At 44.8% G+C, this 27950-nt stretch overlaps 2 protein-coding genes across 7 annotated transcripts in view; one reads left to right on the top strand and one right to left on the bottom strand.

Annotated features, from left to right (window-relative positions):
• The window catches only part of CNTRL (centriolin), a 56059-nt gene extending 39802 nt beyond the window's left edge, over positions 1–16257 (top strand). For all 4 annotated transcript variants that reach the window (XM_077306562.1, XM_077306561.1, XM_077306563.1 and 1 more), the window contains 18 exons: positions 454–584; positions 1412–1552; positions 2290–2416; positions 2655–2819; positions 3108–3267; positions 5137–5252; positions 5746–5963; positions 8540–8697; positions 8885–8958; positions 9820–10008; positions 10712–10937; positions 11261–11466; positions 11922–12062; positions 12343–12618; positions 13005–13067; positions 13708–13917; positions 15072–15160; positions 15943–16257. In XM_077306562.1, the coding sequence (XP_077162677.1) occupies positions 454–584; positions 1412–1552; positions 2290–2416; positions 2655–2819; positions 3108–3267; positions 5137–5252; positions 5746–5963; positions 8540–8697; positions 8885–8958; positions 9820–10008; positions 10712–10937; positions 11261–11466; positions 11922–12062; positions 12343–12618; positions 13005–13067; positions 13708–13917; positions 15072–15146 (2676 nt within the window). In that variant the 3' untranslated portion in view covers positions 15147–15160; positions 15943–16257. The remainder of the gene's footprint in view (positions 1–453; positions 585–1411; positions 1553–2289; positions 2417–2654; positions 2820–3107; positions 3268–5136; positions 5253–5745; positions 5964–8539; positions 8698–8884; positions 8959–9819; positions 10009–10711; positions 10938–11260; positions 11467–11921; positions 12063–12342; positions 12619–13004; positions 13068–13707; positions 13918–15071; positions 15161–15942) is intronic.
• A 592-nt stretch (positions 16258–16849) lies between these two features.
• RAB14 (RAB14, member RAS oncogene family) overlaps positions 16850–27950 on the bottom strand; it is a 32520-nt gene continuing 21419 nt past the window's right edge. For all 3 annotated transcript variants that reach the window (XM_077306565.1, XM_077306568.1, XM_077306566.1), the window contains exons 2-8: positions 27773–27831; positions 25864–25917; positions 24375–24552; positions 22677–22743; positions 20984–21071; positions 20667–20697; positions 16850–19017 (exon numbers count right to left, since the gene is read on the bottom strand). In XM_077306565.1, the coding sequence (XP_077162680.1) occupies positions 18840–19017; positions 20667–20697; positions 20984–21071; positions 22677–22743; positions 24375–24552; positions 25864–25917; positions 27773–27824 (648 nt within the window). In that variant the 5' untranslated portion in view covers positions 27825–27831 and the 3' untranslated portion in view covers positions 16850–18839. The remainder of the gene's footprint in view (positions 19018–20666; positions 20698–20983; positions 21072–22676; positions 22744–24374; positions 24553–25863; positions 25918–27772; positions 27832–27950) is intronic.

Below are 27950 nucleotides of genomic sequence, written 5' to 3'. Positions count from 1 at the left end.
AGCATATGAGATAGAAATTCTTCTCTCTTCAAAATGCTGGAAGAGATTTCTTCTTGGTTCTGGCCCCAACCGGTGGAAGAGCTCCTGGAAGAGCTGAAGGCCCTGCAGGAGCTTCCGGCATTCCACAGGACCTGCAAGACGGAGCTCTTCTGCCAGGTGTACGGTTGAGGCCAGGGCATGGAAGATCAGATGGGCCCCATAGAAGAAAGCACCACTGGGCCAGCTCATCACTGTTGGTTGACTGCCGGCATGTGTAGTTGCCCTACAGCGCACCGAGAGGCAGCCTGTTGTTGCTGTGGGGGTGGGAGGATAGGTTTTTGCCACCAGGGTTCATAATTGTAATGGGTTATGATAGTTGTGTGTTTTATGTGGGGGGTTTACTGTGTCACCTGTCGCGAGACAACTTGCTGATAGCAGCGGGAAACAAATCTAATAATAATAATAACTTTCTAGACCAAAGAGACAATTCAGAAATACAACACTGCCAAGCAGCACTTGACTCGGACTGAGAAAGAAGCTGAGGAGCTGGAGCGACGGTCTCAGGAGGTGGCAGTCAAGCTTGTAAAAGCCGATCAACAACTCAGGTACACCAGAGCTATGCTGAAACACATTGTTTGGATGCATAGAGTGGGGGAGTCACTTTGGTGCAGATCCTCCTGGCTTTCTGCTGGTCAAGGGGGTGGTTGTCTGATTCTTCTCCTTGCTGTAGTAAGTTCCATATCAACGCTGTCTTCCTTCACCCCCCACCCCTACCCAGTGTCCCCTGCTTGGAAGAATTCAGTATATGTGTGTTTTTTCCCTTTGTTTGAATCATAGAATCATAGAGTTGGAAAGGACCTCATGGGTCATCTAGTCCAATGTTGAGATCAACATTTTAAAAATCCAGGGTTTTCTCCCTTCCTCTGTTTCCTTATTTCCCCAACTACAGGTTACTTTACATGACCCATTTTTATTGTGAGTCTGTTACGAGTGGCATGCTTGTTTTTGCCATAGTTGTTTTAGTATTGATGGTGCTGCATTGGTGATCGTGTTATTTGATATTTATTGCCTTCTTGGAGTGTGGCTTTTGTTTTTACTTAAATGTGCAGTGATTTGCTCCGAATGCCTGTTTGAGCGACAGTAGTGATATGCTCTTAGCCACCATTGAACCCCCAGGACACTGGGATGTGCATTGTCAGAACAGAAGTGACTAGAAGGGCTAGTGGAGACGGTCCCGCTGTGCCCATGTACATCCTGACTGCATTCTCTATCTCACCCCTCCTAAATCGACCCATGTCCAGTAAGAGGCACACAGCTGATGAAGCCAACCAAGGCTTAGATTTTTCTTTCAAAAGGAAAGTCAGAACTTCAGCACAATACTTCCTTCAAGCAAGCAACACTAAAAAAGCCTTCCTTCATGAATTCGTTTCAGGTTGCTGAGAGCAGATGCAAAGGACTTGGAACAGCACAAGATGGAACAAGAAGGGATCTTGAAAGAAATCAACAAAGTGGTGTCAGCAAAAGATTCTGAATTCCAATCACTGAGCCAGAACATTGAAATATTGACTGAAAGGCAAGTTAATTATGGCAGTCTTTGTTTTTCATCCACTTTTTAAATTGATATATCAGGGATAGTTTGCATAATGTACAAGCAGACATATTTATGGACTCACAAATCAGTACATCTGTTTCCAGTGCTGAAATATTTCTCCATTTCCAGAGCAGCCATCAAGAGCACATCTCTCTGACTTCACTCTATTCATACGTGGTGCCACAAGGAAGATTCTTATGCTGCAGAGTAAAGAATTATAATCTTTAACTTCAGCTGGCCCCCCATCAAATCTTTGAATTTTGTCTAACCTCTTCTCTTCCTCTTCCTGGCTGTTGTGGATTTTTTGGGCTGTGTGATTACTGTCTGCTAGCTTTTGTCCCTGACGTTTCGCCAATAGCTATGGCTGGCATCTTTAGAAGGTAGGGCGTGGCAAGATGGGAATCTCTCCATGACAAAGGGTGGAGCGTGCATGATTCCCATCTTGCCATGTCCTACCTCTGAAGATGGCCACACAGCCTGGAAAGCCCACAGTGACCAGTTAACTTGAAAGCCATGAAAGTCTTCAAAGATCCTTGTCCCCCTACAGAGTTCACGGCTGAAGCCACCTTCTCATTGACAGCTGCCAGTTCAGGCTTTGGCCTGTCGAACTGGGGAGGTAGTCAAGGGTATATAGCTGGCCCACTCAGCCCATTTATTGAACTACACAAGATTACAGCGTTGCATGCCCTTCCTGAAAAATCATTTTAATTCTTTCCTAGCCTTCAGAAGCTGCAGGCAGACATCCAAGTTGCAGAAGGTAATGAAGACCATCACCTTCAGATACTTAAGGAAGCAGAAGGCATCCTTCAGAGCAAAAAAAGTGAGCTGGAGAGGTTGAAGGACCAGGTAAGCACCATTTGTTGGGTGGCATCTTGGACTCAGCTCCGTCTTCCCTGAAGTGCAGGCCCTGCTGTGGTCAATGCTAACTCAGGACTGGAAATTGCCAGCTCAGACTCTTGGCTTCCTTCCGGCCTAGCAAGCCAAGCATCCCAGAGGCCATGTGGGGAGGAATTTTCCCAGAGTGCATCACCCCCTCTGGACATAGCTGGCTTTCTCACTCTCTCCTTTCCTTCAATTTCCACAGACTGCAACTCAGCAGCAAGAGCTGGTGGTTTTGGAGAGACTGCTTGGTCAGAAAAGGGAAGAGCTGCACCTCCTGCAAGACAGCATCGCCCAGAAGAATGCTGACCTCACAGAAGCCCTCAGGGACGGCGAGGCTGACGTGGCTGAAAAGCGGCGACAAATAAAGGTTTCCCAAACATTTGTGGGGGTTTGTGTTTGTGCGCGCCTGATGTTTTCGCGTGCTGACTTCTCATTTGGCTTGCGTCGGAAATGCTTCAGGGACTGTGGTTCAAAATGTCCCGTGGTCAGTCCATGAAGTGCTAATTGATGCTGTCCCAACTTAAGTGGGAATTGAGGGCACAGGAAGTGAATTGAAAAGTGAGGAAGTGAATTGAAAAAAAGACGATACAATTGATTATTTCTGTACAGACAGTGATATTACTTTATGGATGGCAATGCTGGTTCTTTTGTCCAGGAAGTGAAATCTCTCTTAGAAGAACTGAGTGTTCAGAAAGGAGAGCTCAGCGCTCAAGTCAGTGAGAAAAGATCCCAGCTGTCCCTAATCACCCAGAATATCCGAAAAGAAGAGGAGAAGCTGCAGGATACCCTGGGACTGATAACAAAGCATAAAACAGGTTTGGATTTTAAAAAATTGTATTCAAGCTTTGCAGTATGCCCTCACTGGCCACAAAAATAGACAAATTATAAGGAACTGCAGTAATGACTGAGCTAGTTTGCTAAATAACAAGTGAGGGGAGTTGTGGGGAGGGGGGCTGTTCCAACGCAGGGGGGAATCTGCTTTGTCTATCAGAGAGACAGCAGAATAATCTTTTAAAATAATATTGATCTCTGTTCGGTACTTGAGGAGAGGGACTGCAACCTGGAATTAAAAATAAATATTGTTTTAAATGTGTTTTTATTATTGTGAGTGGGTGTGTGAGATAGAGAGGGGGAAAAAGGGGGGATCCTTCTGTTATAATACACATAGTATTTACTCAGATGCAATATTAGGTTTCTTAACAGATTTGTCCTAAAAAAAAAAGAAAACAAAACCAGAAGGGGTGGTCTTACATTTGCACACAGATTATATGCAGTGAGAATAATTTTTAGAACATGTTTAACACTTTCCATGAAGTCATCTTACATTCAGGATCGTCTTCCTTTTGAGTAAACATGAGCAAATTGAATCATAATCATTGCACTGATATCTGTATTTGGTGGGGCAATTGATCTGGTGTGCAGCAATGTTGTTATCATGTGTTTATCATTGTTTAACTATCGGTTGTGATGACTTCTTGGTTTATTTAGCTGAAATATTTACATGCTGCCTATCTGCAGTAATACTAGCAAAGCAGTATCTTTAAAAAAACACTACTAAATATAATAACAGTAGTTTATTATATCTGAAAGCTGCAATTAACTAAATAGTAGCATCTAAACTGACCTTGCTCAATTGCTTACCATGAAACCCCAGAAACATTCTTCAGGCTTTGAGAAATCTCAGACATGGTGTGATCATGCAGAATGTGGTTGGAAAGCATAGATGTATACATGCCCACCCAGGGCCCCTTCCCTTCCCACATCTTCTAGGCCCATTATTGGCCATCTGGGGAGGGGATCAACATGACCATATATGGTGATAGCAACCAACAAATACATTTTCAAACTATATTAACAATTAATTAACCCACTTGGGAAACACTTCCAGGGCCATCAAGAAACTCCAGAGAAAGCGTGATCTGAAGTTTAACAATAAACACCACCTCCTCTTACTGGAGGTCTTTTATTCCCAGCTGCCAGAGCCAGATTCCTGGAACCAGTTTTGCATGAGAATGTGTGGAGCATCAGAGAAGGTTGCGATAATATCCCAAGTGACTCATGCACTAGTAATCTGGGCATTGTTAACCAGGGAGGGTCAGACCTACCCGATTTTCCACTGGTGTATGGGGGAGGATAGTTTCCTTTTGACACCTACAGGGCTGTTCCAGGGATTATGACACCACGGGTGTGTATGGGGGAGGGGGGGAGGGCTGTACAGTCCTCTTGCTCCTGGGGAAAAAGCTAATAGAAGCCAACCCAGAGATCCCATTTGACTGAGCAGGGGAATTAAATAATCTATTGTAATTTTGTTTTCCTGCATCCTGTGCACAGGCAAGAGTACAAATCTCACCCTTCAACCTAGTCCCTGACTAGTGCTGGGAGATCTAGGCAGAATCCTTCTCCAGTGAATCCAGATTAGCTGTATGTTGCAATTAAGGATGTAAATCTGAATCCAAAGTGATATCCTAAAGTTGTCCTAGTTGAGAATGGAAAAGGAGACAAATAAGTCTACCTTATATGAAGCTAGTCCATTGCCTCATGTTGTCAGCAGTAGCCTTTCCAAGGTCTTACAGAGGGGTTTGTTCCCAGCCTTACTAGCTTGGATCTTCCCTTTACCTTCACCTATGTAGTTTATCAGCCTCCTTGGAACTTACCTGTCTTTGCTTGTGCTTATCAATTCTCAGAGCTGAAGCACGTTCTGGAAATGTTGCAACTTGAAAATGGTGAACTGGAGGGTGTAAAGCTCCAGCACGACCAAAAACTCAATGAACTGGAAAAGATGCAAGTTGCAGTCCTCGAGGTAAGCTTGATGATTCAGATGTAACTTGGTCTATCTTGTCATGGGTGATGTCTGTTGCAACAGCAGATTCCAAATCTGTGTAGTTTCAGAAAGATGTACCATCTGAATGGTCACCCGTTCTCTGTACATCGACGTAGATATTTTAAGTGTATACCTAAAAATGCAAATGGGATACACCTAAGGATCATACACATGCAGTTGCTGGGGAGCCATGATTGGTTGAAACTCTGTTGTGTTAGAGAGGAAAACTCAGCTTTGCCTTGTGCAGTGTGTGAAATGGCCTTAAAATGGCTATAAACTGCCGTCTGGAAGAAAGTTGCTATTTTTCTAAGCTACCAACTGATTGTCTGAACTGTACTGAAAGGCCTTGGGAACGTATACACGATCTGGTAAAGGAGGCAAACCTACAGCTATCATAACTAGGCAGGTGATAAATGGAAGCCCTGCAAGAATTAAAACCTGTGTCCTCGTTGCCTTTTTGTTTCACCCAAAGGAGAAACTAGAGTTGGAGACTCTGCTGCGAGCATCCCAGCAGCAGTGCGGGGAAGCAGACCACCAGAGGCAGCTGCTCGAGAGGGCCCAGGAAGAAGCGGAGCGGCTGGATTCTCAGTGCCACGCTGTGCAGAACAGCCTCAAGGTGCTGAGCAGTGAGAAACAGCAGCTAGAAGACAACTGCCAGCGTTTGCAGGAGAAGTTGTCGCAGACTAAAAGGTGAGGGAAGCCAGTTCAGATTCAGAAAACCTTTGCTGGCATAAAATTCAACGTGCACAGACAACAAAAGGTAACATTTCCAATCGGAGGCATATGAAAAACCATAGAAGTGCCTTACTTACAGCACAACCAGTCTACATTAGAGAGAGGTTTGTCCATAAAATAATCAGGAAAATTTTTGCCATGTCTGCAATCATTAACAGCTCCTTCTTGCTCAGCGTCTTCTTCACCAGATTGTTTCTCTTCAGCACACGGATATTTCAGTTTTTCCATATAGTCCCCAAGATAATAACGGTACATCAAAAATTTAGGGCAACCGAAGAAAATATGTAGAAGTGTATCTGGGGCATTGCATCCAGAGGGAAGCCAGGTATGGAGCAAGCTTTCTCTTGCTGCCTGAACATCCCTTACAGTCCTCTGGAGAAGCCTTCTTCAGAGAGCCCTGCTTTGAGTTCTGGAGCTACCTTCTGATAGAACAAGAAAGCTCTTCCAGATGTTATGGGACCATGATTGTCCCTTTAAAATCAGAGCACACCGTTATCAGTCAAGTTGCTGTGTGTCATCTTGGAGTCTTCTGATGCTTGAAGACCATCGCAAGAAATGCAAGAGCACAATCAGTAGCAATTGGTTTCTTTTCCCTGGGGAACAGGGGAGGGATTTAGTATTACATCTCTTCGGGGGTTTTGTACGCCGTGCCCTGAACGGAGGAAAGCAGTGAGATACTTCATACAAACGTCAGTCAGTTTTGCTCATATGTTTTGCAATCCAGTTAGTCACTAGCTCTACGTGTCACTAGCTCTGATGGTACACCTCCAAGACAGCTAAGGCTCACTCTGACCTTGGCAGAGGGCAAAGTAGCAATGGGCAGTGGTGGCGCTGAGCAGCAGACAGAACAGCAGAGTGAAGAGAAAGGAAACGGGCCGATGATAGCTGGCACCCCGCGGCTGCTTGTTGTTTGGCATGAAGTCTGTGATGAGCATTGAAGAACATGTATTCACCTTCCATTCTGAGATTCATGAAAAACTGTATGCTTGGACTTTGGCCCTTATTGTTGGATTGTATTTTGTTGTTGAAAATAGAAGGATTTTCTGTTAAGCACCTGTTTTTGATAACATTTGAATTTGCATTTTCTTTGTGTTGTGCAGATTCTGTATTCATTTTTGGTATTCTGATACACTATTCAGTTGCTATTATTCTTTTGTGCTTTGTTGTTGTTGTTGTTATGTGCGAAGTCGTGTCCGACCCATCGCGAACCCATGGACAATGATCCTCCAGGCCTTCCTGTCCTCTACCATTCCCCGGAGTCCATTTAGGTTTGCACCTACTGCTTCAGTGACTCCATCCATCCACCTCATTCTCTGTCGTCCCCTTCTTCTTTTGCCCTCGATCGCTCCCAGCATTAGGCTCTTCTCCAGGGAGTCCTTCCTTCTCATGAGGTGGCCAAAGTATTTGAGTTTCATCTTCAGGATCTGGCCTTCTAAAGAGCAGTCAGGGCTGATCTCCTCTAGGACTGACCGGTTTGTTCGCCTTGCAGTCCAAGGGACTCGCAAGAGTCTTCTCCAGCACCAGAGTTCAAAAGCCTCAATTCTTTGACGCTCGGCCTTCCTTATGGTCCAACTTTCGCAGCCATACATTGCAACTGGGAATACCATAGCCTTGACTAAACGCACTTTTGTTGGCAAGGTGATGTCTCTGCTTTTTAGGATGCTGTCTAGATTTGCCATAGCTTTCCTCCCCAGGAGCAAGCGTCTTTTAATTTCTTTGCTGCAGTCCCCATCTGCAGTGATCTTGGAGCCCAGGAAAATAAAATCTGTCACTATCTCCATTTCTTCCCCATCTATTTGCCATGAATTGAGAGGGCCGGATGCCATGATCTTTGTTTTCTTGATGTTGAGTTTCTTTTGTGCTTAGTATTTATCATTTATGCCTATTCTATTACACAGTTTAGCATTGTTTTTGTGTGTGTATTTTTTTAGAGTTGGCTGTCTTTTGCTTTCATGCATTTTGGTACCATGTTGTGAGTTCAGGTGTATTTCCAGAGAATGTTTTAAATACCTGTTGGTCCAACATATGTAACAGGAAAAACCTGCCTGGGATAGCTCAACGAAGTAAAGCCCCTAGCTACTTAGCGTCTTTCATATCACCTGCAGCCTGGAGATGTCAGGGATCAAGCCGAGGATGTTCGGCATGCAAAGCAGATGCTCTACCACTGAGCCACAGCCCGTCTTTCGTAATCGTGCTCTCCCCACCTACTTTTTCCAGTTTATTGCTACAGTTCCAAGAGAGATTTGCCTCTCATTAGATCCTAATATCTCACCCAACAACTGGATTGAACACTGGGTTTCATGCTCTAATCCAGGGGTAGTCAAACTGCGGCCCTCCAGATGTCCATGGGCTACAATTCCCATGAGTCCCTGCCAGCGAATGCTGGCAGGGGCTCATGGGAATTGTAGTCCATGGACATCTGGAGGGCCGCAGTTTGACTACCCCCGCTCTAATCTTTTAAAAAATAGATTGAGCTTAGCAAACACGTGAAGGAGAATCCAGAACAAATGTGTGTGCGTTCTGTTTCCCAGAACTTTAGCCGCTACTGAAGATGACAGCAAAGCAGCCCTCAGCAGGATAGAGAATATGGACTCGGATATTCAAAAGCTGCAGCTAGAAATTAACCAGCTGCAAAAACAGAAAAAATCTCTCAGTGAAGAGACTGCAGGCCTGCAGAAGCAATTTCAAGGTACAAAGTAGCGTGCCAAATCCATACACAATCTTTCTGCATTTGTTTGCTTAATCCCACGCCACATGGGAAGTGTAATGGCTAACCTATGATGGGCATTCATTTGTGACTAAACTCGTATTCATTTATGTACCCTCTTCTTAATTGTCTCTTAATTGTAACAAGCTGTGAAATGTGTTTTCTTCAGAAAACAAGGAGAATCTGAATATTCTGAAGACTGAGCTGAATGATACCAGGCAGGGCCTTCAGCTTTTAGAACAGGTAGGATTTGAGTGCTTTTAGATAGCATTGATGATGACAAGAAATGGAAAGCCTTTGTTGAAATAATTGAAGCCTTGAAGGAAGATGGAGTTATTACCTGCCTAATCAGCATCCTAATTCTATACATACATGCTTGTGGATGTCCCACTAAACATGTTTGGGATCAAGCAACATTTTGCAGAAGGGAGTGCTGAAACTGTGACTGAGTTCTTGTGCTCCCAGCGTTCATAGGAAGTCAAATGCTGGATCACCCCTACCCTCAGTTTTGCTCCAGTATTTGTCCTTTATAATGGGGGGAACCCTTGTTTTTAAAAAGAAAGCTTTAAAACTGGACCGAGGTTGGAGGGAGGGGGTTCACGATGTCACAGCTGCTGCCCAGTGACAGCCTCCTCCCTAGGCAAATCTCCCAAAGTCTCACCGTTTCAGCTGAGAACCTGCAGAGCTGGTACTGTCAAGCATTTTAAAAACCCCTCTGAAAAGAATACCTATGTCCATTTTCAAGAGGGAAGCTGTTTCTGCCAATCTTTCAGCATGCCGCTTATAAGTACTGAGGCATCTTTTGAAAAGCTGCTAAACCAAGCAGTCCCATTCATTTGCTGAATTATTCCAAGTGATCTTACCTGCCATATTTTGAGTATTAAATTACACTCCCTCAAGGTTAAGAGATGGGCTCTTTTTCTCTCCTAAATGGGTGATTCCTTTCCCTGTCCCTCTTAAAACCAGAAGAAACTCCTAACAAGTTTGCCCCTACTGAAGAGTATGTCATATCTGAAATGTATTGGGTGTTTCAGGAAGCCAACTTGGAGCAAAAGTTTTTTCCTACTCTAAGTAACTCTGTATACTTTGCTCTAAAACGGACAGGAGTTGAAAACTGCTGCCAGGCAGAAAGAGGAAGCCCTTCGAGAACAAGCAGCCCTGGAAGACAACATCTGTGAATATTCAAGGAAGTGCAAGGAATTCCAGGCAGCACAACGGGAGGCAGAGAACCAGCTGCGCAAGCTTTGCAAGGAAATTGAAGCGCAAGAGCTGGAACGGTCCCAGCAAGAAGCGGTATGAGAGCGCAATCCGTTCTGCTCTGCAAACTCTCCACAGCTTGGCAGAACCGAAGGCCTGAACTGAGAGGCCTCTTCAACCCACCACCAGGTCACTGTTCTATTGTCGGTCTTTTCCGAGAGCAAGTCCTGACGCTCCAGTATTTCTTGGACAAATATCTTTGATCCTGAGATAGATGAGAGTGATGTTGGTAATGACCCTGTAGAATCTGTGCCCTTGGCTTGAATTATCACCCTGCAAATGGCTTTGTTGCCTTAAATTCTGCTCCTTAAACACAAGCCGTTGGTGCCCCGTTTGAGACAGTTTGACAATTTGAAGAATACCCTTTCTGCCATACTCATAAAGCCTTCTGGTGTGAGGGAGAATTCCTTCTTATCTCCCTTAAATGGGAAGCAAAGTTACCCAAGGCATCTCTCTGCACTAGAGCTTTCTTCATCTACTAAACAAGTCCACCCTATATGTGTCTTCACCCTACATGTGTCCTTCACTCTAGTGAAGGAAGGGAAGACCAAGATTTGGAGAACCCCTTCTTGGCCCAGTTAGCTCCAACTATTGAAATGGAAACTCTTTGCATAAATGTATCATGATCTGGGGCAAGACCAAGCAAGCTTTTAGGTCCGAATCCTTTGCGATATGTAGAAATAAATTCAGTCGGCCTTCTTGAGCCAAGAGTAACTCTTGACCTGTTGTCTTGCGCTAGATCCTCCAGAACCTCCGGGAAGACACGTGGCACGAGGAAAAGAAACTGGAAGAGAGCACCGCTCAATTGAAGGATCAGAAACAGCTGTTGGAACGTGAGCTGGCCGACCACCAGCGCCAATTGCAGCAAGCAGTGGCCAAAGTCCAGGAGGCAGAAGAACGGATCCAGAAGCTTCGCGAGGAAGAGTCCTGGTGTGCAGCCCTTGAAGAAACCATCAGCAAAACCCGTAGGTTATTTTGAGGGCTGCAGCTGTTGATCTTCTAGACATTTTGCTAAGATGTGTTCAGGGCAGGTAACACCGTTTTTAGAATGTCATTTTCTGGTTTAGCTGAACGGACTCATTGTTACATTCTGTGGGAATTCTCGGTCCAAATCTAAGCTGAGCTGTGCAGCCCAGCAGGAGGCCTTAATTTCTCTTCTTGGGCTGGCAAAGCGAAAGTGCTCCCATGAGCTTCCCGGGCGGAAAGCAGACGTAGGCCATAAGCTCTAATTGGGTATATATATGAGGCTTTCCCACTGACAAAGGCTGCTTACCTCTTGTGGCTCCAGGGCATCAGCTTTCTGAAAAAGAACTGAAGCTGCAAGAAAAGATGGCCGAGGTCTTGTGCCTCCAGAGAGAGCTGGATCTCTCCAAGGCCGAGCAGGTCGTCCTCCAAGGCCAGATCCAAGCAGAGAGGAGAAAAGCTGACCAGCAAATAGCAGGCCTGAGAGAAGCCATCAAGATTCAACGGGCCCAGCTTGAGAAGGCTCTTCAGGTACACGGCTGGGTATCTCCTGAGGGATGACATGCTCTGCACCAGGTGGTGTCGGTCAGGATGCATGCATGCATGAGCTCATATTCGATCTCTTTAATTGTGGAATCTTATATTCAAAACATGTAGTGCCACATGTGATTTGTGAGAATACAAGATTGTGTAAGACGATTAACATGACAATAATAATTATTGGGGGGGGGGAGCTGAGAATGAGGTTTGTGGGTCTATCAAACATTCCTGGCAGGTTCATGACAGGTAGACTGAACTCAGGAGTCCCTCGGTCACAATGATGTCTCCAGAGCCACTAGTGTTACCCCCCCCCCCCCCGCTGTATGCACAGGAGCTGACCTCATTTGCCTTCGGCTGAACTTAGCAGAGCATTACCTGAAGGGAACCTGTTTGTTGATTGAAGCCAAAGGCAAAGCTGGCCATGTTTCTCCCCATCTTGATTTCAGGAGCAAAAACTCGAGAATAACTGTTTGCAGAAAGAAGTAGCCTCCATAGAGCAAGTGGCACAGGACAACCACCAGCGGGCAAGGAGGCTGATGAGGGACCTGGGCCAGATCCAGGAGGACTATGTGCAGCTCAAGTCACAGGTAGTGGAGCTACAGGATGGGTTACAAAATGGTATAGATGCACACACCCCTCCCCAGCATTCACACTTTCTGTGTGTTTATGGCATCTTGGCCATCCAGCACATCGTTCCTAACTGCCAGAAGTCTAGAGGAGTGGAGTTTTTCCCTCTTCCCCAAATCCCAGGAGACGTTCTTCAGCGTTCCCCACAGCCTAGCAGGAGGCTGGATCTTAGTTGGGTAAGCTGGTTGTTGGTGCTTCTTGCCTGAAAAGCCTCTCTTGTATCCCTGTGACACTGCTTAGATGAAGAGCCAAGAGGAGCTGGAGAAACAACAAAAAGAGCTCAAGGGGGCAGTGAAGACGCTGAAGCGGGAAGTGAAAGACAAAATGAGGACGGGTTTGAAAGACCTCAGCGAGTCTCCTCCAGGGGCATTAGAGGATCCAGAGGCAATGTATGACATGCAAGGAAGACTGCAGGGGGAATTAGAATGCCTAAAGGAAAACTATCCCTTTGCTGCTAACGAGATCCGACTGTCATGCTTTAATGAAAAATTGGACATGTCCAAAGTCCACGTCATGGTAAACAAAACCCTACTGAAATCTATGTCGTAACCAGCTGCTTACTAATGCTGTGTGCAGATGCAAAAGGCCAGAGTCATTCTTCCTAGAGCTTACTCTTAAATCCTGAAATCCAGGCATTAGAATTTTTTTTTTTAAATTAACCCTTAAGAGATACAGGAACTTGCAAAACAGGATTTTGTTCTAGAGTTGAGCAGTTAAGAATAGTCACAGCTCTGCCAATATTTCATGCTCTTTTATATGATGATTGTTGACCAATTCCACTGGGAGAGCCATCTTACTCTGTTGTGAGCCAGCTTTCTCTGCGTTTACTTTAACTGGGGTGAAGAGGCGGCATGTAAGAAACCAACAGGCCGCACTAGTCTGGTTTTCCCCCTCCTCTACAGGATGAACAGTGGCGAGGAAAAGCACGCCGAGAACAACTTCAACACCACGAAGACCGGCTGAAGGTAGTAACATTGGGCCTTACCAGCCTAGCCAGCTGCTCTTAGGATGGAGGATTATTCTGAGGCCATAGGACTCCTGTCCACTGGATGGTACAGATCAGCGAGATTCGGGGGCATTTCCTTTTAGGGAAGTTATTGGTGGGGAAAGAGGGTCCATCACATCAAATGATGAAATTTGGAGAGCTCCCCAAGGTGACTTTCAATCACAAAGCATATTGTCTAGTGTAGAATTCAGCTAGAATGTTGTGTTTTAATCTTTAAAGGCATGTTTCTAGGCTAAATGGTGCACGTGGCCCATAATCTTGAGACAGGAAAGAATGAGAATCATAGAAGGGACCCCATGGGTCATCTAGTCCAACTGAAGATTATCCAATTAGGCTTGTGCCCCACCTTGCTCCTTCTTCTTACAGCTGTTTGCTAGGCCCCTGTCCCAGCATCTCAGATCTGTGTGCCTTATCCAGGCCTGTGGTCCTTGCAAACCCCCTGAATGCTGGGAACAGATGGCCTTGAGTAAAGTAAGCCCATCTATGGAGTGTGTGTTCCTTGCCTCAGAACATCTGAGGCTCTGCACACAGCTTCAGCCAGCAATCAAAAGCCTTCTAATAAATGCCGCTGTGGCTACTGACCTCTTGTTCTTCTTCAGGCTCAGCTTCGGCAGTGCATGTCTAAGCAAGTGGAGGTGTTACTTAAAGGGAAGCAACAGACCGAGGGCACCCTTCATAGTCTGAAGAGGCAAGTGGATGCCTTAGATGAGCTGGTTAGCAGCACTTCAACAGATTCTCTTTTTCCATCATTGAACTCCTCCGGATTAACAGCCTCACTTTCTGAAGACCTGAACCTCTCCAGGAGCCAGGTATGTTTCAATTGCCAATTAATGGTTTCTTGCTTGGCCGTATGCAAGAGAATTTGTAGTCAGTTCCTTCTGCGTGTAGTTTTTTTGCTGATGTATAAAACAGATTTCTCAGAACTCTGAGTCATACAAATGTCAGTTGTTTCTCAAGCGTATTTTGTGAACATCTGCATTTTGCATTCAGGCTGAAGTTATTTAACACCCCCCCCCCCCAGTTAGGTTTATTTAAAATGTCTCTATACTTGCCTTCAGGACTCAAGGCAGGCCCCACCTTTGTCTGATTCAGCCAAGCCTTTGAGTGATTCATTTGAGCCACCATTGTTGGTATGAAGCAGCAGAATGAAGTTTGCGGCCAGTGGCCCTTTTAAGACCAATGCAGTTTGCTTCAAGATGCAAACTTCCGTGTATAAGCACACACCACTAGATACGAACTTTGTTCTACTATGACCGTGTGCAGAGGTTTTAAACTGATGTTGTGCTTCCTGGAAGAAAGCGAAGGGTTAGGTACACTGTAGCAATCTTCTGTCTAAATGGCTGGGATCATCCTTCCCCGGGAGATCCAGTGCTCGCCAATGAGGATCCTGGAGACGGATGCAGGACGTTGTGCGAGACCAGTTCTCCCTGCTCAGTCATCACCCACCCTAGCGATGGCGGGAGGATCCTTCTGTGTTGCAGGGGGCATAGTCAGCAGCCACAGGGCCATTGCTTGAGCGTCTTATTATATCTACAGTGTGGAACTCTTGGTTGTTGGCTCAGCTGATGAAGTCCCATTTTTGCAAGGAGCTTTCATTATTTCTAGCATATTGTTTTTAAAGAGAGAGGGCAAAAAGCATCCAGAAAGAGCGTACCAAGTTGGTTTGGGGAGATTTTACTGAAAAACTTGGTTGGCAGCTATTTCAGAAATCAGCGCAAAACTGGGGGGGGGGACTGCTGTCTGATGAGTTCGTTCACTATAACAATGCTTTTAGCTTCTTTATGTTTTCCCTCAAGGATTTGGAATATTTTTTAAAATCAAATCACAGCCTGCTTCTCTAACCAATATGAATAAAAGGGAAGAATGATTTAGGGATTATTCTACCACCACATAGCCCAGAAAATCCAGCTGGTCAGCATGGCCTACGAGGATTTTTTTAAAACTTATGCAGCTTCTTTTCTAGTTTGGCAGGTCCTTTTCTACACCACCACCATCTGTTTCTGCACAATCTCCAAATATGCACCAGTACCCAGCTTGATCTCAGCAAAGCAGGTAGGTGTATTAGAAATGTAGGTTTCCTTTGGTCAAAACACCCCAAGAACTTGGAAATCCTGCTTTTAAGCAGCAATACCACCCCTCTGGTATCGGGACAAAGTGGTCACACAAGTCCCACAGAATTTTAGGTTAATGGACTATGGGAACTAGTGAACTAAACTTTTCAGTCTGTGTATGTACAGTAGCAGCAGCTATTGAACCTCAAATCAAAGATAGGCTAAAGCTGGAGCTAGAACACTCAGTCCTTTTGTTGTACGTAAACATGCAATGGGACCTTCCTTTTCCTCCTCACCAGTATATCTGTTCCACTTAATATTTCGGGTAAGGGCTAGGAGGAGCTGGTCTCATGGCTTGTGCCACCCAGCGCTTAACACCCACTCAGGGCGGCTGTCTTGCCCGAGTGCCTCCTCCTCCAACCGTCTTGCCTGTCTGTCCGGTGGCCAGCCAGTTGCCACCCCGATCTGTCCACTTCCCTCTGAGGCTCAGAGGCTGCAGATTCCTGCCATGTGAGAGCTGCCTCTGCCAGGGAGTTCCCTAACAGTTGCCTGCAGCCTTTCCAGGTCCCGGGGTGGGGGTGGGGAGGCCATCTGCAGAGTTCTCCCACCCTTCCCTCCCAATCTAGCACGCATTGTATTCTTGAATACACCGGGCTTTATCCCTAGTACGTATATGAGAAGCATCGGGAACGAAGAATGAAGAAAACGGGTATAATTGATCAGTTATCTGCCATTGATTTTGGTGTAAAGTTTCTGTGGCGTAACATCACTTTTTTATTGTAGGAAAGAAGAGATGTACTGGTTGGTGCCTGTAACGGGTTCAAAATAGCTGAAGATGCTACCTCATTTCCTTGCACAGGACATTCCTTTGGGATATCTATGCATACAATAAATGAAGATTTTTTTTTGCAATTTGTGGCATTTTGAGGACATCTAAAGACCTCTGATGAAGCACTTAAAAACAATACAGCCATAGTCTCAAGTTGTACCTTTGGAGGGGGAGAAGATGGGCAAGAGTTTGAGTTTTTATATTTTTACAAATGTTTGGGGAAATGTTTATAAACAGCATATTTTCTTAATAAAATAAGATTTGTCAAACACTGTTTTTTTTTTTTTTTTGGTGGGTACAGGGCACAAAGCTGGGTTACTTAACAAGTGTAGCGAAGAACTTCCAGAGCCTTCTAGAAACGTAAAATGCCACTTTTTAATACTCACTGTTAAATATGAAGACAAAATCAAATAAGGTTCAGTCACGCAGGTGATTTTCTGAAAGACAAAAATAGCCCTGGCTGGAAGAATCCTAGTTAGCACTTTTGACATTTGGCCAAGTCATGTAAGTGGACAGTTTCACTTATCTCAAGCTGCAAGCCAGCATCATTTTTTCTGCAGAATATCATCTCTCCAAGCAAGGAAGCTGTTCTGCTGAAAGTGAACATTTCCAAAGAGCAGAGCAGCTCATCAACTTTATTCTGCTTTTTGTACGCAATTATTCGCTGCTGCAGAGTTCCAGAAGGGATGCTGTTAAGCATATAATCCAATTGAAAGTCATTTAGAGTTCCTTTCCTTGACTAAAGAATATGTAGACACACAGAGCACACTACAGCTGACGTCTAGGAGATACATCGATGACCACCTCAAAATGTCAATTTCACACCCACTTTGGGAGTTTTTAAAGAATAACTACTATCGCTTATCTAGATACAGGTACTTTATTTACAAATATTTAGATAATAGCATTGTTACATTAAATGAGTACAGCAGCCCAAATAAGTCCTGTCACAGAAACAAAGACCTACTGTAACTTTCATCTGGGGAAATGGGGGGGGGGGTATTGCATCACCAACAAGCTGCAGGAAGTGATTGCCTTTGCCCAAACTTAGTCGTATCAACAGGTCATGGTCCCTGGGCAAAAAATCCCCCACCTGGTGCAATTTGTTATAGCAAAAAAAATATTATACTCAATCTATTTTAAGAAACATGGGAGGAGGCAAGAACCTAGGAGGATCCAAAATAAAAAAGGGGAAAACACCAAGGGACAGTGCACAAGTTACCCAAACACTAATCATTTGCACATTCCAGTTTTGGCTTTTATTTAACATTGACTGTACAATATGCTGGTTATCACCCCTTGCTTACATATTGGAACACAGCCTTGCTTAGTGTCTTACATGGATTTCTAAACTGTTGTATTTGGAACATTGCAGTCAAAATGTTCATACATGCTCCTCTTGCCCCCATCATGCTCAACTACATGTTGGCCTGCCTCTTAAAAAAAATAAAGGCCATGTTGCCAGGGAGTACAGTACAGAGATTGTTTACATAACATGGCTCCAGCTAAAGGGGAAAGTCAGGCCTGCACATCAACAACTGCTTTGTGCTAGTTCTTCCAGGAAAGATCCTTACAGCCACAGCAGGGGCGAAGAATCTAGCAGGAGCACGAGTTAAGCCTGTCCAACTGTAGTGTCAAATGCCACAGTGTAGTTCAAAAACCTAAAGAGCAAAATACTCATGGCAGTCCAGTTGAGAACAACCCTTTCATAAAAAGCATAAAAGGTGCAGTAGAGCCCAGCCTTCCTATACAATAAGGCAGGAAATGAAGCTGGATCAATGCAGAACTCTTACCCAAAAAAAAAGAATGGAAAGGAAAAAGCACACACCAACTGCACAAGACCAGGAGTATTAGCAAACAGCAATGGGTGGGGGGCACAGCGCGTTGATGGGCCAGATTACTACATTGGGGTGGATATGCCTTTTGCACCATGGCAGGGACCCAGCTTCCCAGCTGCAACCTCCAAAATGCCAATGCCACAGACGTTACAATAAATGGACTGCGGTTTTACTAAGCAGGGCGATGTGGTCATGTATTAGGTTGAACTGTACAGACCGATATATTCTTATGCATTGTTCTAATGCCAGTAATCAGTTATTTCTCATTAAAATCATATACACAGAAGGTACTTAAGTGTGTTAGCTTGGTTCCTTCAAAATTTTATACATATTTACGTTCTGCTAACAAGGGTCAGGGATAAAAATTCCAGGAGGAGGAGGACGAGGAGGCAGGGGCGGCAGCATCAAACTGCAGAGTGCACTAGGCTAAGAGGGGTGAAACATACAACCCTGCAATGCGGGCTCCCCCCCCCCACCTCCCTGACTGCATAACGGGGAATCCGTTCAATGAGACGCACATTCTGCGGCCTCCTGCTCTACCTACCCTTGGAAGCCACTCCACAGCAAGTCAACTTTTTTGTTACTAAAAGGACAGATTGAGACCAGTTACAGATCGGGAGGAAAGGCTGAAGCTAACAAAGTTAAACCTTACAAGAGAGACAAAGCCCTGCGGAGGAAGAGAGAAAGAGTAAAAATCATGAGGTCCAGCATCAGTGCTCTGTTTTGTAAATCATGGATCGGTGACACTATTCACAAGGACAACCGGGGGATGGAGGGGAGGAAAAAAAAACTTCTAGATTTACCATGCAGGGAGAGGGTTTGACTCTACTTGCCTTTGATAACCTGATTACATCTAAGTTTCTCTTACTTTTAGCAGTTTAGTACTGTGTTAAACTGTTGCCTCAAGAGTTTTAATTAAACCCAGTAAGATGTACAGAGGAAACTGAAGCAGCCAAAAGCACTGCTCCTAACAGAGGTTTAAGGTCAGAAACAGAGCTGAGGAACTGAGGTCACTAGCAGCCGCAGCCTTCTCTCTGCGGCTGGGGTTCACTGGTTAGCCGGCCACCCTGCGGAGCTGAAGGCTTGTGCTGTACGCCCGACTCTGCCGCATTCAGATCCAAGCTCCCATCTTGGATATTCTGGTAGATTTTCTTGGCAGCCTCTAGGAATGCATCCTCGACATTCTCTCCTCTGAGGAAGGAGAAGCAGCAATGTTAATTCAGAACAGATGTGGTGCACTCCACTCCAGAAGAGATCCAGAGTCCTCAGAATATCGGCTTTCATTAAACTCATGGTGGAAGACACAAGTTAACGTGCATATTATTTATGCCGTCCTCCAGACAGCTTGCAATAGTGCACATTCTGCCAGCCCAAGCAAGGGATAGTTCCTGAGCCATGGAGATCCCCACAGTCAACCCATACAGCAAGGCTGAGATTGAAATGCTGGCAGGGGCTTCTGGGAATTGTACTCCATGGATATCTGGAAGGCCGCAGTTTGACTACCCCTGGTCTAAAGTCTACTGCACCTCACTCAGCTGAGAGGCACACAAGCAAGAAAGCTATTGGAGTGCTGTGGTTTGCAACAGCAGGACTGGAGGTATACAGAGTTGGCTGGAAAGCTAAGCTGCTTTACCATTCACATCTCCAACATGCCTGGATTCTTTCAAAACATCTCATGAAGCAAAGGATGTGCAAATACTAGCACATCACATCTCCTGAGCACTGACACTGAAAACTAGTTATCATTTGCAAGCCTCTCAATCAATCACATGAACCCATTTACAAGGGTTCTAGTGGGCATAGGCCTGGCACAGACCAACAATGCAGCTCATATGAAAGTCCTTTTTTGTCAGAGGAAAGGATACGCAGTAATGGGTTTAAACTTCAAGTACAACGATATAGGCTAGATATCAGGAAAAAAATGTTCACAGTCAGAGTAGTTCAGCAGTGGAATAGGCTGCCTAAGGAGGTGGTGAGCTCCCCCTCACTGGCAGTCTTCAAGCAAAGGTTGGATGCACACTTTTCTTGGATGCTTTAGGATGCTTAGGGCTGATCCTGCGTTGAGCAGGGGGTTGGACTAGATGGCCTGTATGGCCCCTTCCAACTCTTTGATTCTATGATTCTATGATTCAGATGATATACTCTGCACCTCTTCAAGAGATGAAGGAAGATGGGGACAAGTGATAGCTGATCATGAGTGTGTGGGGGGGGGGGGACGTATATGGCTAGTAGAGAGGTAAGGCAGGCAGTGGCCAAGGGGCAGTAACCTCAGCCTGCCCTATGGCCTGAGATGGCGCAGGCAACTCCTAGTACTTGAGCTGCACAGCAGCACGCCAAACCGCACAAAGCTGCTTCACCGCCCCAGGCACCCAAGACAGCAGTTGGAGCAAAGGTAATCCACATAGCCTGCATCCTCTGAGCCTGTGCAACCACACCAGATGGGTCTGAGGCAATCCTGGGAGATGCCAGCAGCCCTGCTGAGATTCAGTGTGCCTGGCCAAGGGTGGATCTCATCTCTCCCGCTCTCCTTGAGTTTTGGTTGCTGGTTGGTGTTGTATCTTTCTGCCAGCACCCAGGCAAACTTCTTTGCCTCTAGCCTTGGAGACAAAAAAACTGAACTGAAAGCCTGTCAACAACCGGCTGCAAAAGGAAGAGGCATTAACCACACTCCAGCCTAGATCCTTCAAACACACACAAAAAAAACCCCATTCTGTATCCTACCAAGACTAATCTCAAGAAGGCAAGAAAAATGGCCCTGGGATCAAGTTTTCCTTGTTCTCTTCTGAAAAGCATTATGGAGCAATAGCCAACAATTTCAAGGAATCAAGCCCACTGCTTACGTTTTTGCACTTGCTTCAAGGAACAGCAACCCTATTTAGAAACAAGAGAAGCAAGTTTAGCACCGCTGAAGTCCTCAGTCCCTTTGACAAACCTCCCGAGCAAGACAGCTCCCCGCCCCCTTGCAGGGTCACAACCTCAGGAGGGTTAGGGAAGGGCTGCCACTTGCATATCTAGATCTGGGAGAAATGAACTCTGGGGCTGCAAGGACTGCATCCTTCCTTGGCAATCCCCAGCATAGCCACAGAGGCCCAAGGCACACCTATGGCAGCTGGGTGGGAATCCTGCTCAGACTTCCCTAAAAAGGAGAAATACCCACCATTCTCTTCAGCAAACTGTTTGGCTTCTTCATATGTAACATCCCTCTGTGCTTCCAGATCTGCTTTATTTCCTATAAGGATTATCACCTGCGCCAGGACCAGGCACAAGTCAGTGATCATCACTCATTTAGTTACAGTCAACTGACCAACGAATTACAACAAGCAGGTAAAATATCACAATACATATAGGCATTATAACAATGTGGCATAGATTATTAATAACGATAATTTTAGAAAGATTAAATACATATAATAATTATAAAATTACATTGTTATTAAAAGACCTTTGCGTCTGCAAATCCCAGCATGACAAGTCAGCAATTTAACAGGCCTGATGAAAGGCAGTGAATCAATAAAAACACGTCCGCCAGCACAAACAAGAAATTAGATGGCCTCAGTCTATAATTTTCTTTCTTTTATTTTTTTTGCCCAAGAAATTTGACAGACCTGCTGCTCAAACCTCCCATGGTACACAGGCACATCAAAAAAAAAATTAAAAATTGTAGTTTTGGCAAATGGGAGGCATTTAATGGAGCCTTGATCTGAATGTTGGTGACATCGTGTTAGCAGAAGCCGAAAAAACCCTCAAGGAATGGGACAGACACGCCAGTCTGCTGTGCTCTCGCTCTGTCGTGCTTGAGAGGACAAGCGTGTCAGTTCTTAGTGTCTTCCCCAATTCAGTCCAACTGTCAAATACTGCAGCAGCATCGCTTGGCCGACACGCCCACTTCCTCACTGCAGAGCTTCTGGAAAATGCTATTTATATTCAATAAAATATGTTGTGCTAAAGAGGAACTACACTGGCCAGCTAAAATTACAGCTGTGGAGCCCTTATCAAAACAAAGCAGTAACGATTCTTCAGAATCATTCAGCCTTCGGAATCATTCATTCCTTTTCCCCAAGTGCTGCAGAGAAGAGCATGATACCCCTTTAGGCCACACAGATGAGAAATATTTCGAAACAGTGTAGCTACAGATGAGCATCACAAATGTAATGACTAAAAAAAACCCTTGACAAGCAAGATCTAAGGAAAAGTCTTATTCTACAGCTCTGCAGCTGAAAACAAGCCAGAATATCACAAGTACTGTGGCTTTATCACACTGCCTCCCACTTATGAGATGTGACAACCAATTATACCACGCACCAAGACACTTCAGCCATATCTCTGGATAGGGTGGGGGGGGTGTTATGGCAAAAGACCTTTATTTAGGGCTGCAACCACTGCTCAGCCAGTAAAAACAGGTTTCAAATCAAATTTTAAACCAAATAAAATCTGAAGTCTAAAGAGGAAACACCGAAGGAAGGTCAGAGCTCTCTGATCTTCCCTGCACACCCTCGTAGCAGGAAAAGAACTGAGGGTGATGGTCACCACCCGGTAGGGGACAAAGACTGCAAGAGCTTCTGCCTCCATAAAGATGACTGGGAAGTGGGCATCCAATATTCAAAGTTATGCCTTCTGCTCCAGGTGAGAATGAAAAAAGAGCACTACAGACAGACATAGTTTCTTTTTAGTTGCAAGTTTTCACACCACCTTGAAAACCACCATGGGGAAGTGATAAATATGGTGCTTGGTGTATCAGGCAAGTATGTCTACACATACAACCAACTCACCAAGAACGGTTCAACTATAAGAAAAAACCTCTTCAGTGGCTGACAACAATATCTACATGTGTTTCAAACAGTCAAACTTACAGTATTTGGATTAGTGAGGTTCCTTGCATCCGTCAGCCAGCTGCTTAGATGGTTATACGTGCTTCTTCTGCCAAAAGAAAAGCCAGGGCTCAAAGAGCATTATTCATAACACACCAGGAGCAAAACAACCTGTCAATTCCTAAGGGGGCTCAGAAGCTTCACAGTACCAATCTGTTAGCTGAAGTTTGCTGCTTCTTATTAACTGAAATTTACTTGGGCCAAGTAGATATAACACTTTTGCACATGTCATCAATTTGTCCTCTGTATTCTTTGAATGCACATTAGTGTCAACAGGCTTTGTTGGAATTATACTGTAACAGCACAAGGTTGCTGGTTTTGCCATTAGTGTTACTGGCTGCCTAGTGGGAGGGGGGATTTCACAAACCTCCAATAAACAGAGGAAGTTGCCTTATTCTCAAGTTCCCTAAAAACACTTGGACGTTCAGCAGGGGGGCAGATGCCTTTCATCCTGGTCAGCGACTCTGAAGGCTAAGGTTACCTTGTGCCTCAAAAGCAGTCACTTAACTATGCAGAACTTCAACCCAACATGTGAGATTACTATATAGCAAGATTCAAGTGGGTAGCTGTATTGGTCAATAGTAGCACAACAAAACTTGAGTCCAATAACACCTTTAAGACTTTGAAAAAAATCTTTGTTGGTCTTAAAAGTGCTATTGGAATCAAGTTTTGTTTTACTATATAGCAAGTTAGGCCTGACCTGGATAGCCCAGCCTGGCCTGATCTTCTCAGACACTAAACAGGGCCAATGGTAAATCATTTCTAAATAGCTCTTGCCTTAAATCTTACAGGAACACTGTAAATCAGTTGTGAGTTGACATCCACCCCCCAAAAATCCATGTTAGACCACTGATCCATGTAGGCCAGTAATGCCTACTCTATTTCAGAGCCTCAAGTACAGAACATTCTAGGCTCTTTGGTCAACCAAAAGTGACAGCCACTGTTCTTGGCCAGCTTTTCAGCTTTCTTCACTTTTGCAAATCTTTTGAGCAGGGTTTTAAACTTAGCATTCTACTAGTCCTTCTACTGGCAAGAGCACAGTGCTTCTTACAAGATCAAATATTATACAGCATGTACATTTTGCGGTATGAATGAAAACGCCAGGTGTAAAAAGAAGTTGTGCATTACGTGAAACATTTCCTTCACTAGAAAATGTGCATATTGTACAGTGCTACAGCATCTTGTAAAGCTTTGTATTTGCTGACCAAAGAAGTTAAGTTTGAAAAGGAAAACAAGTTAAGGGTTATTCTGAATGTCCGGTAACTTGCGCAATACTGAAAAAAGTGGGCACTGAAGTTGCTGCACTTCATTCTTCACTTTTAAAAAACTGTTCTCCCATTAACAGGGCATCCACTCTGTCCAGGAATGACACCATTACAAATATAACTGTGAGAAAATTAGATTCCCCAGCTGGCAAGCAAAAAACAGCTGCAGGTTACCAAGTCCAGCTGCAATCTGAGGACACCTACCTACCCTGAGTATCTTCCACTCTGACTGGCAGCAACTTCCCCAGTTCGCCATCAGCGCCTGCGACCTTCTACATATAAACTTGACCTGGCCACTGTGTCTTGGCCCTCTGTCAACCCAATAACTGGACTGGTACTGCACAGTAAAGTGTGACAGGAGCACTGAAGTCAGACTAAGTGCATCACGGGTGTTTAACAAAGGACTCCCTCTTACCTAGTGATATCGTAGACCATGAGAGCGCCTGCTGCTCCTCTGTAGTAGCTCCGCGTGACAGCCCGGAATCGCTCCTGCCCTGCCGTATCCCAGATCTGCAGCTTAATTTTTTGGCCGCTAACTTCAATTATTCGTGTCCCAAACTCAACACCAATTGTGTGGGGACAGTCCGCCATAACTGTCACAAAAACAAAAACAAAAAAGCATAGTGAGGCAAAGGCACTTCAAGTTCTCCACAATAACACTGGTCCATTAAGACCCAGGCGCTCCTTAACAGCCCTCTCTTACTGTTGTGTTCAGTCTGTTGTTGTGAAAAATAGGGCCTTTTTGATAGTTGCACCCAATTAATAGAATCAGCTTGCCACAGAGATTAGACCAGAGATGTTGTCATTGTAAAAAATGTCTATGGCCTCTCTCTCCGTGAGCTTCTGTTCTACCAAATGTCTCTGGCATGTGCCTCTGAACTCAGGCTTGTTCATGTGCCAGCTTGGTGTAGTGGTTAGAAGCCGCTGCTTCTAAGCTGGCAAGCCAGGTTTGATTCCCTGCTCCTCTATATGCAGCCAGCTGGGTGACCTTGGACTTGTGACAGCCCTGATAGAGCAGTTCTGGCCGAGCAGTAACATCAGGGCTCTCCCAGCCTCACCCACCTCACGGGGTGTCTGACGTAGGGAGAGGAAAGGGAAGGCAAATGTAAGCTGCCTTCAGACTCCTTCTGGTAGGGAAAAGCAGTGTACAAGAACCAATTCTGCATCTTCATGTCTTAATGCTTACGTTTGCTGCTTGGATCTGAGTTACGGGATTTTACAAGAGATTATCTTTTATGATGATGGCAGACTTGAACAAAATGACACAAAGGATACAGATACAAGTTTAGTGCTTATCTTGCCAATCTGCTTTATGCCAATAAAGGTATTGTGTTGTACAAGTCGAGTGAACTTCTCATGGTTTTTAGCCCACCAGGAAGAACCACTCCTCCCTAGGCGCTGTATTTGAGTACTCCATTTCCAGCCAGCCCACTGAAGTTCATGTTTCTCACATTTATCAGAATTTCACTAGATGAATTTCAGTTTCTGATGTGTCATATTTTTAAGAAACTGCCTAAAGAAAGAAGCTCACTGGAGCTTAGTGCTGAGTTACAGTCTGAACACAGGAAATGCAATGCCAGAATTCACCAATAACTGACCACTCAGGCCCAAGTAGCACAAAGTGCATCAGCATTCCCAAAAGGCTCCTGCTTTACATGTGAAGTAGGGAGGCTCATCTACTGGTCACACTCTTCCAAAATTACTTAAGACTGAGGCTGGAACTCTTGGAAACAAGATGCAAGGGACTAAATCCCCTCAGATTGCAAACATCATACCCCAGGGCATACTCCTGCCACACGCTTTGCCACAGCTTTACTGAAACCATCCCCACAGACAGCAAAGCCAGGTATGCCCAAAAGAAGCGTGATTCCATTGGCTACAGGGTGGGATGAGAACATACTTACATTTCTTTTCTGTGAATTGGTGGAGCAAGCAAGACTTTCCTACACCCATGTCTCCTGTTGGAGAAGAAAGTTTAGGGATTCAGAAACGGATTGTTTTATTACATTGCATCCCAAGGCAGGCATCTTCAAGGCAGGCAACACAACATCCCCCTGGATAGCAGGCCAGCAGAGATCTGAACCCACATCTCCTTAGGCTGACACGGACCACTACACCACTCTACCTCTAGCTAAAATTAGCGTGACTGCTTGTGAAACTTTTGTATGTCTGAGGCTGACTGGAGGGGTGGGGGAAAATCATGGGTTTGCTTTTCAGACTGCAGACCCATCTAAAACTATTATATGCTTTTGCTTAACAAGCTTCCATTTTTAGAGTCTGATAACATCATGAAAGACTGGAAGCGGTCTAAGTACCTGACATTTTAATGCAGTTACCCAGCAGTGGAAGATTTCCTCCTCTACTTTGCCATGGGATTTTATAAAAGCTGGACAATGCTCAATTTCTTACATTCAGCACAGTAAAAGAAGCCTCAGACATATTAGCAGCCATTCAGGACTACCACAGGAGACTTGTCAAAGGGAACTCACCCACCCCTAACCTTTAAAGCTTGATATCAACAGCATGTAAGACATAATCCAAGGACACAGACACTTTGCTCACAGGTGCACTATGAGAAGCTGAAACCTTCCCCAAAATTTATATCTTCACAGCACTGTTAGGGGGTCTGCGTTAGAAGTGCTGGACTTGGGATTAGATCCCACCACAGCACTGAATGAACAAACTGATTTGGGTCAAATGGCTGATCTCCTACCTCAGAATCTTAAACAGAGCTTTACTTAACTACTTGCAATTGTTGTACTGCAATAGGTTTGTTCCACAGCAGTATCTTGTGCAACATTCTGCTTCTCTGGATGAAAAGCACCCAGCCCAACTCTGTATGCACCAACTGCCATTCTGTTCTGTATAATTCATGGGGTTAAGAACCTCGTAACATAAAATTACCATCAGGGGATGGTGTATGTGTGCGTCTGGAGATTAACACAGCGATGTACACACCATCTTGAATCTTAGGCTTTCTCAATGAACAAGAAAGGAAAACCGTTTCAGTTTTTAAGCAAAGTCTACATACTGCAGACAGTCTCAAAGTGGGTTCAGAGTGGTAATGCAGCAGACATGCAGTCTGAAGCTCTGCCCATGAGGCTGGGAGTTTGATCCCAGCAGCCAGCTCAAGGTTGACTCAGCCTCCCATCCTTCCGAGGTCGGTAAAACGAGTACCCAGCTTGCTGGGGGGTAAAACAGTAATGACTGGGGAAGGCACCGGCAAACCACCCCGTATTGAGTCTGCCATGAAAATGCTAGAGGGCGTCACTCCAAGGGTCAGACATGACTCGGTGCTTGCACAGGGGATACCTTTACCTTTCTATCTATCCATCTATCCATCCATCCATTTCATTTTTAGATTTCTATACCGCGGTTCTCCAACGGTCTCGTGGCAGTTTCCAACATCAGTAAATACAAACCCATAAAACATCCCATAAAAACAATTACAGATAATCACAATTATACAGATGGCGTATTGATTTTATATGCGCCCTAGCCCTCACTCTCCCCCATTCTGCCCAAGGGTCAGTATAGTATAGTAGGAGCAAGGACCATGGGGGTTTAGAGACACAAATGAGAAATTGATGACTATATTTCAAGAACTAGAATTTAGAATTAAAAACTGAAGAGAGCTTGCTTTTTTCATATGGTCTCCAATCGTTATGTGAACTCTAAGAAGGGAATGACCGAAAGATTCCTGGCGTTATGGGCCATCCCCCAAGCCTTTCCAAAAGCAGCTTGATCTTGTTGCTGAAGCTGAGCCAGCCATTAACACAGTGAGGCCTGTAGTTGGGACACATTTATACTTACCAATAATGATGTACTTAAAGATGTAGGAGTAGTTGTACGGTGCAGTTGCCATTGTGGCACTAGAAGAAATAAAAGGGAGGGGAATCAAATTATTTGCATTCGAAGTCATTGCTTCCATCTTCAGCCATTTTGTACACCGAGACCATTTAGTAGTTAAACAGTTTTCAGATAAAGGAGC

This window comes from Paroedura picta, chromosome 12 (assembly GCF_049243985.1).
Source record: "Paroedura picta isolate Pp20150507F chromosome 12, Ppicta_v3.0, whole genome shotgun sequence".
NCBI classification, from domain to species: Eukaryota; Metazoa; Chordata; class Lepidosauria; order Squamata; family Gekkonidae; genus Paroedura; species Paroedura picta.
Note: the sequence above shows the minus strand (reverse complement) of the source record. Positions and strands in the feature narration are given on the sequence as shown.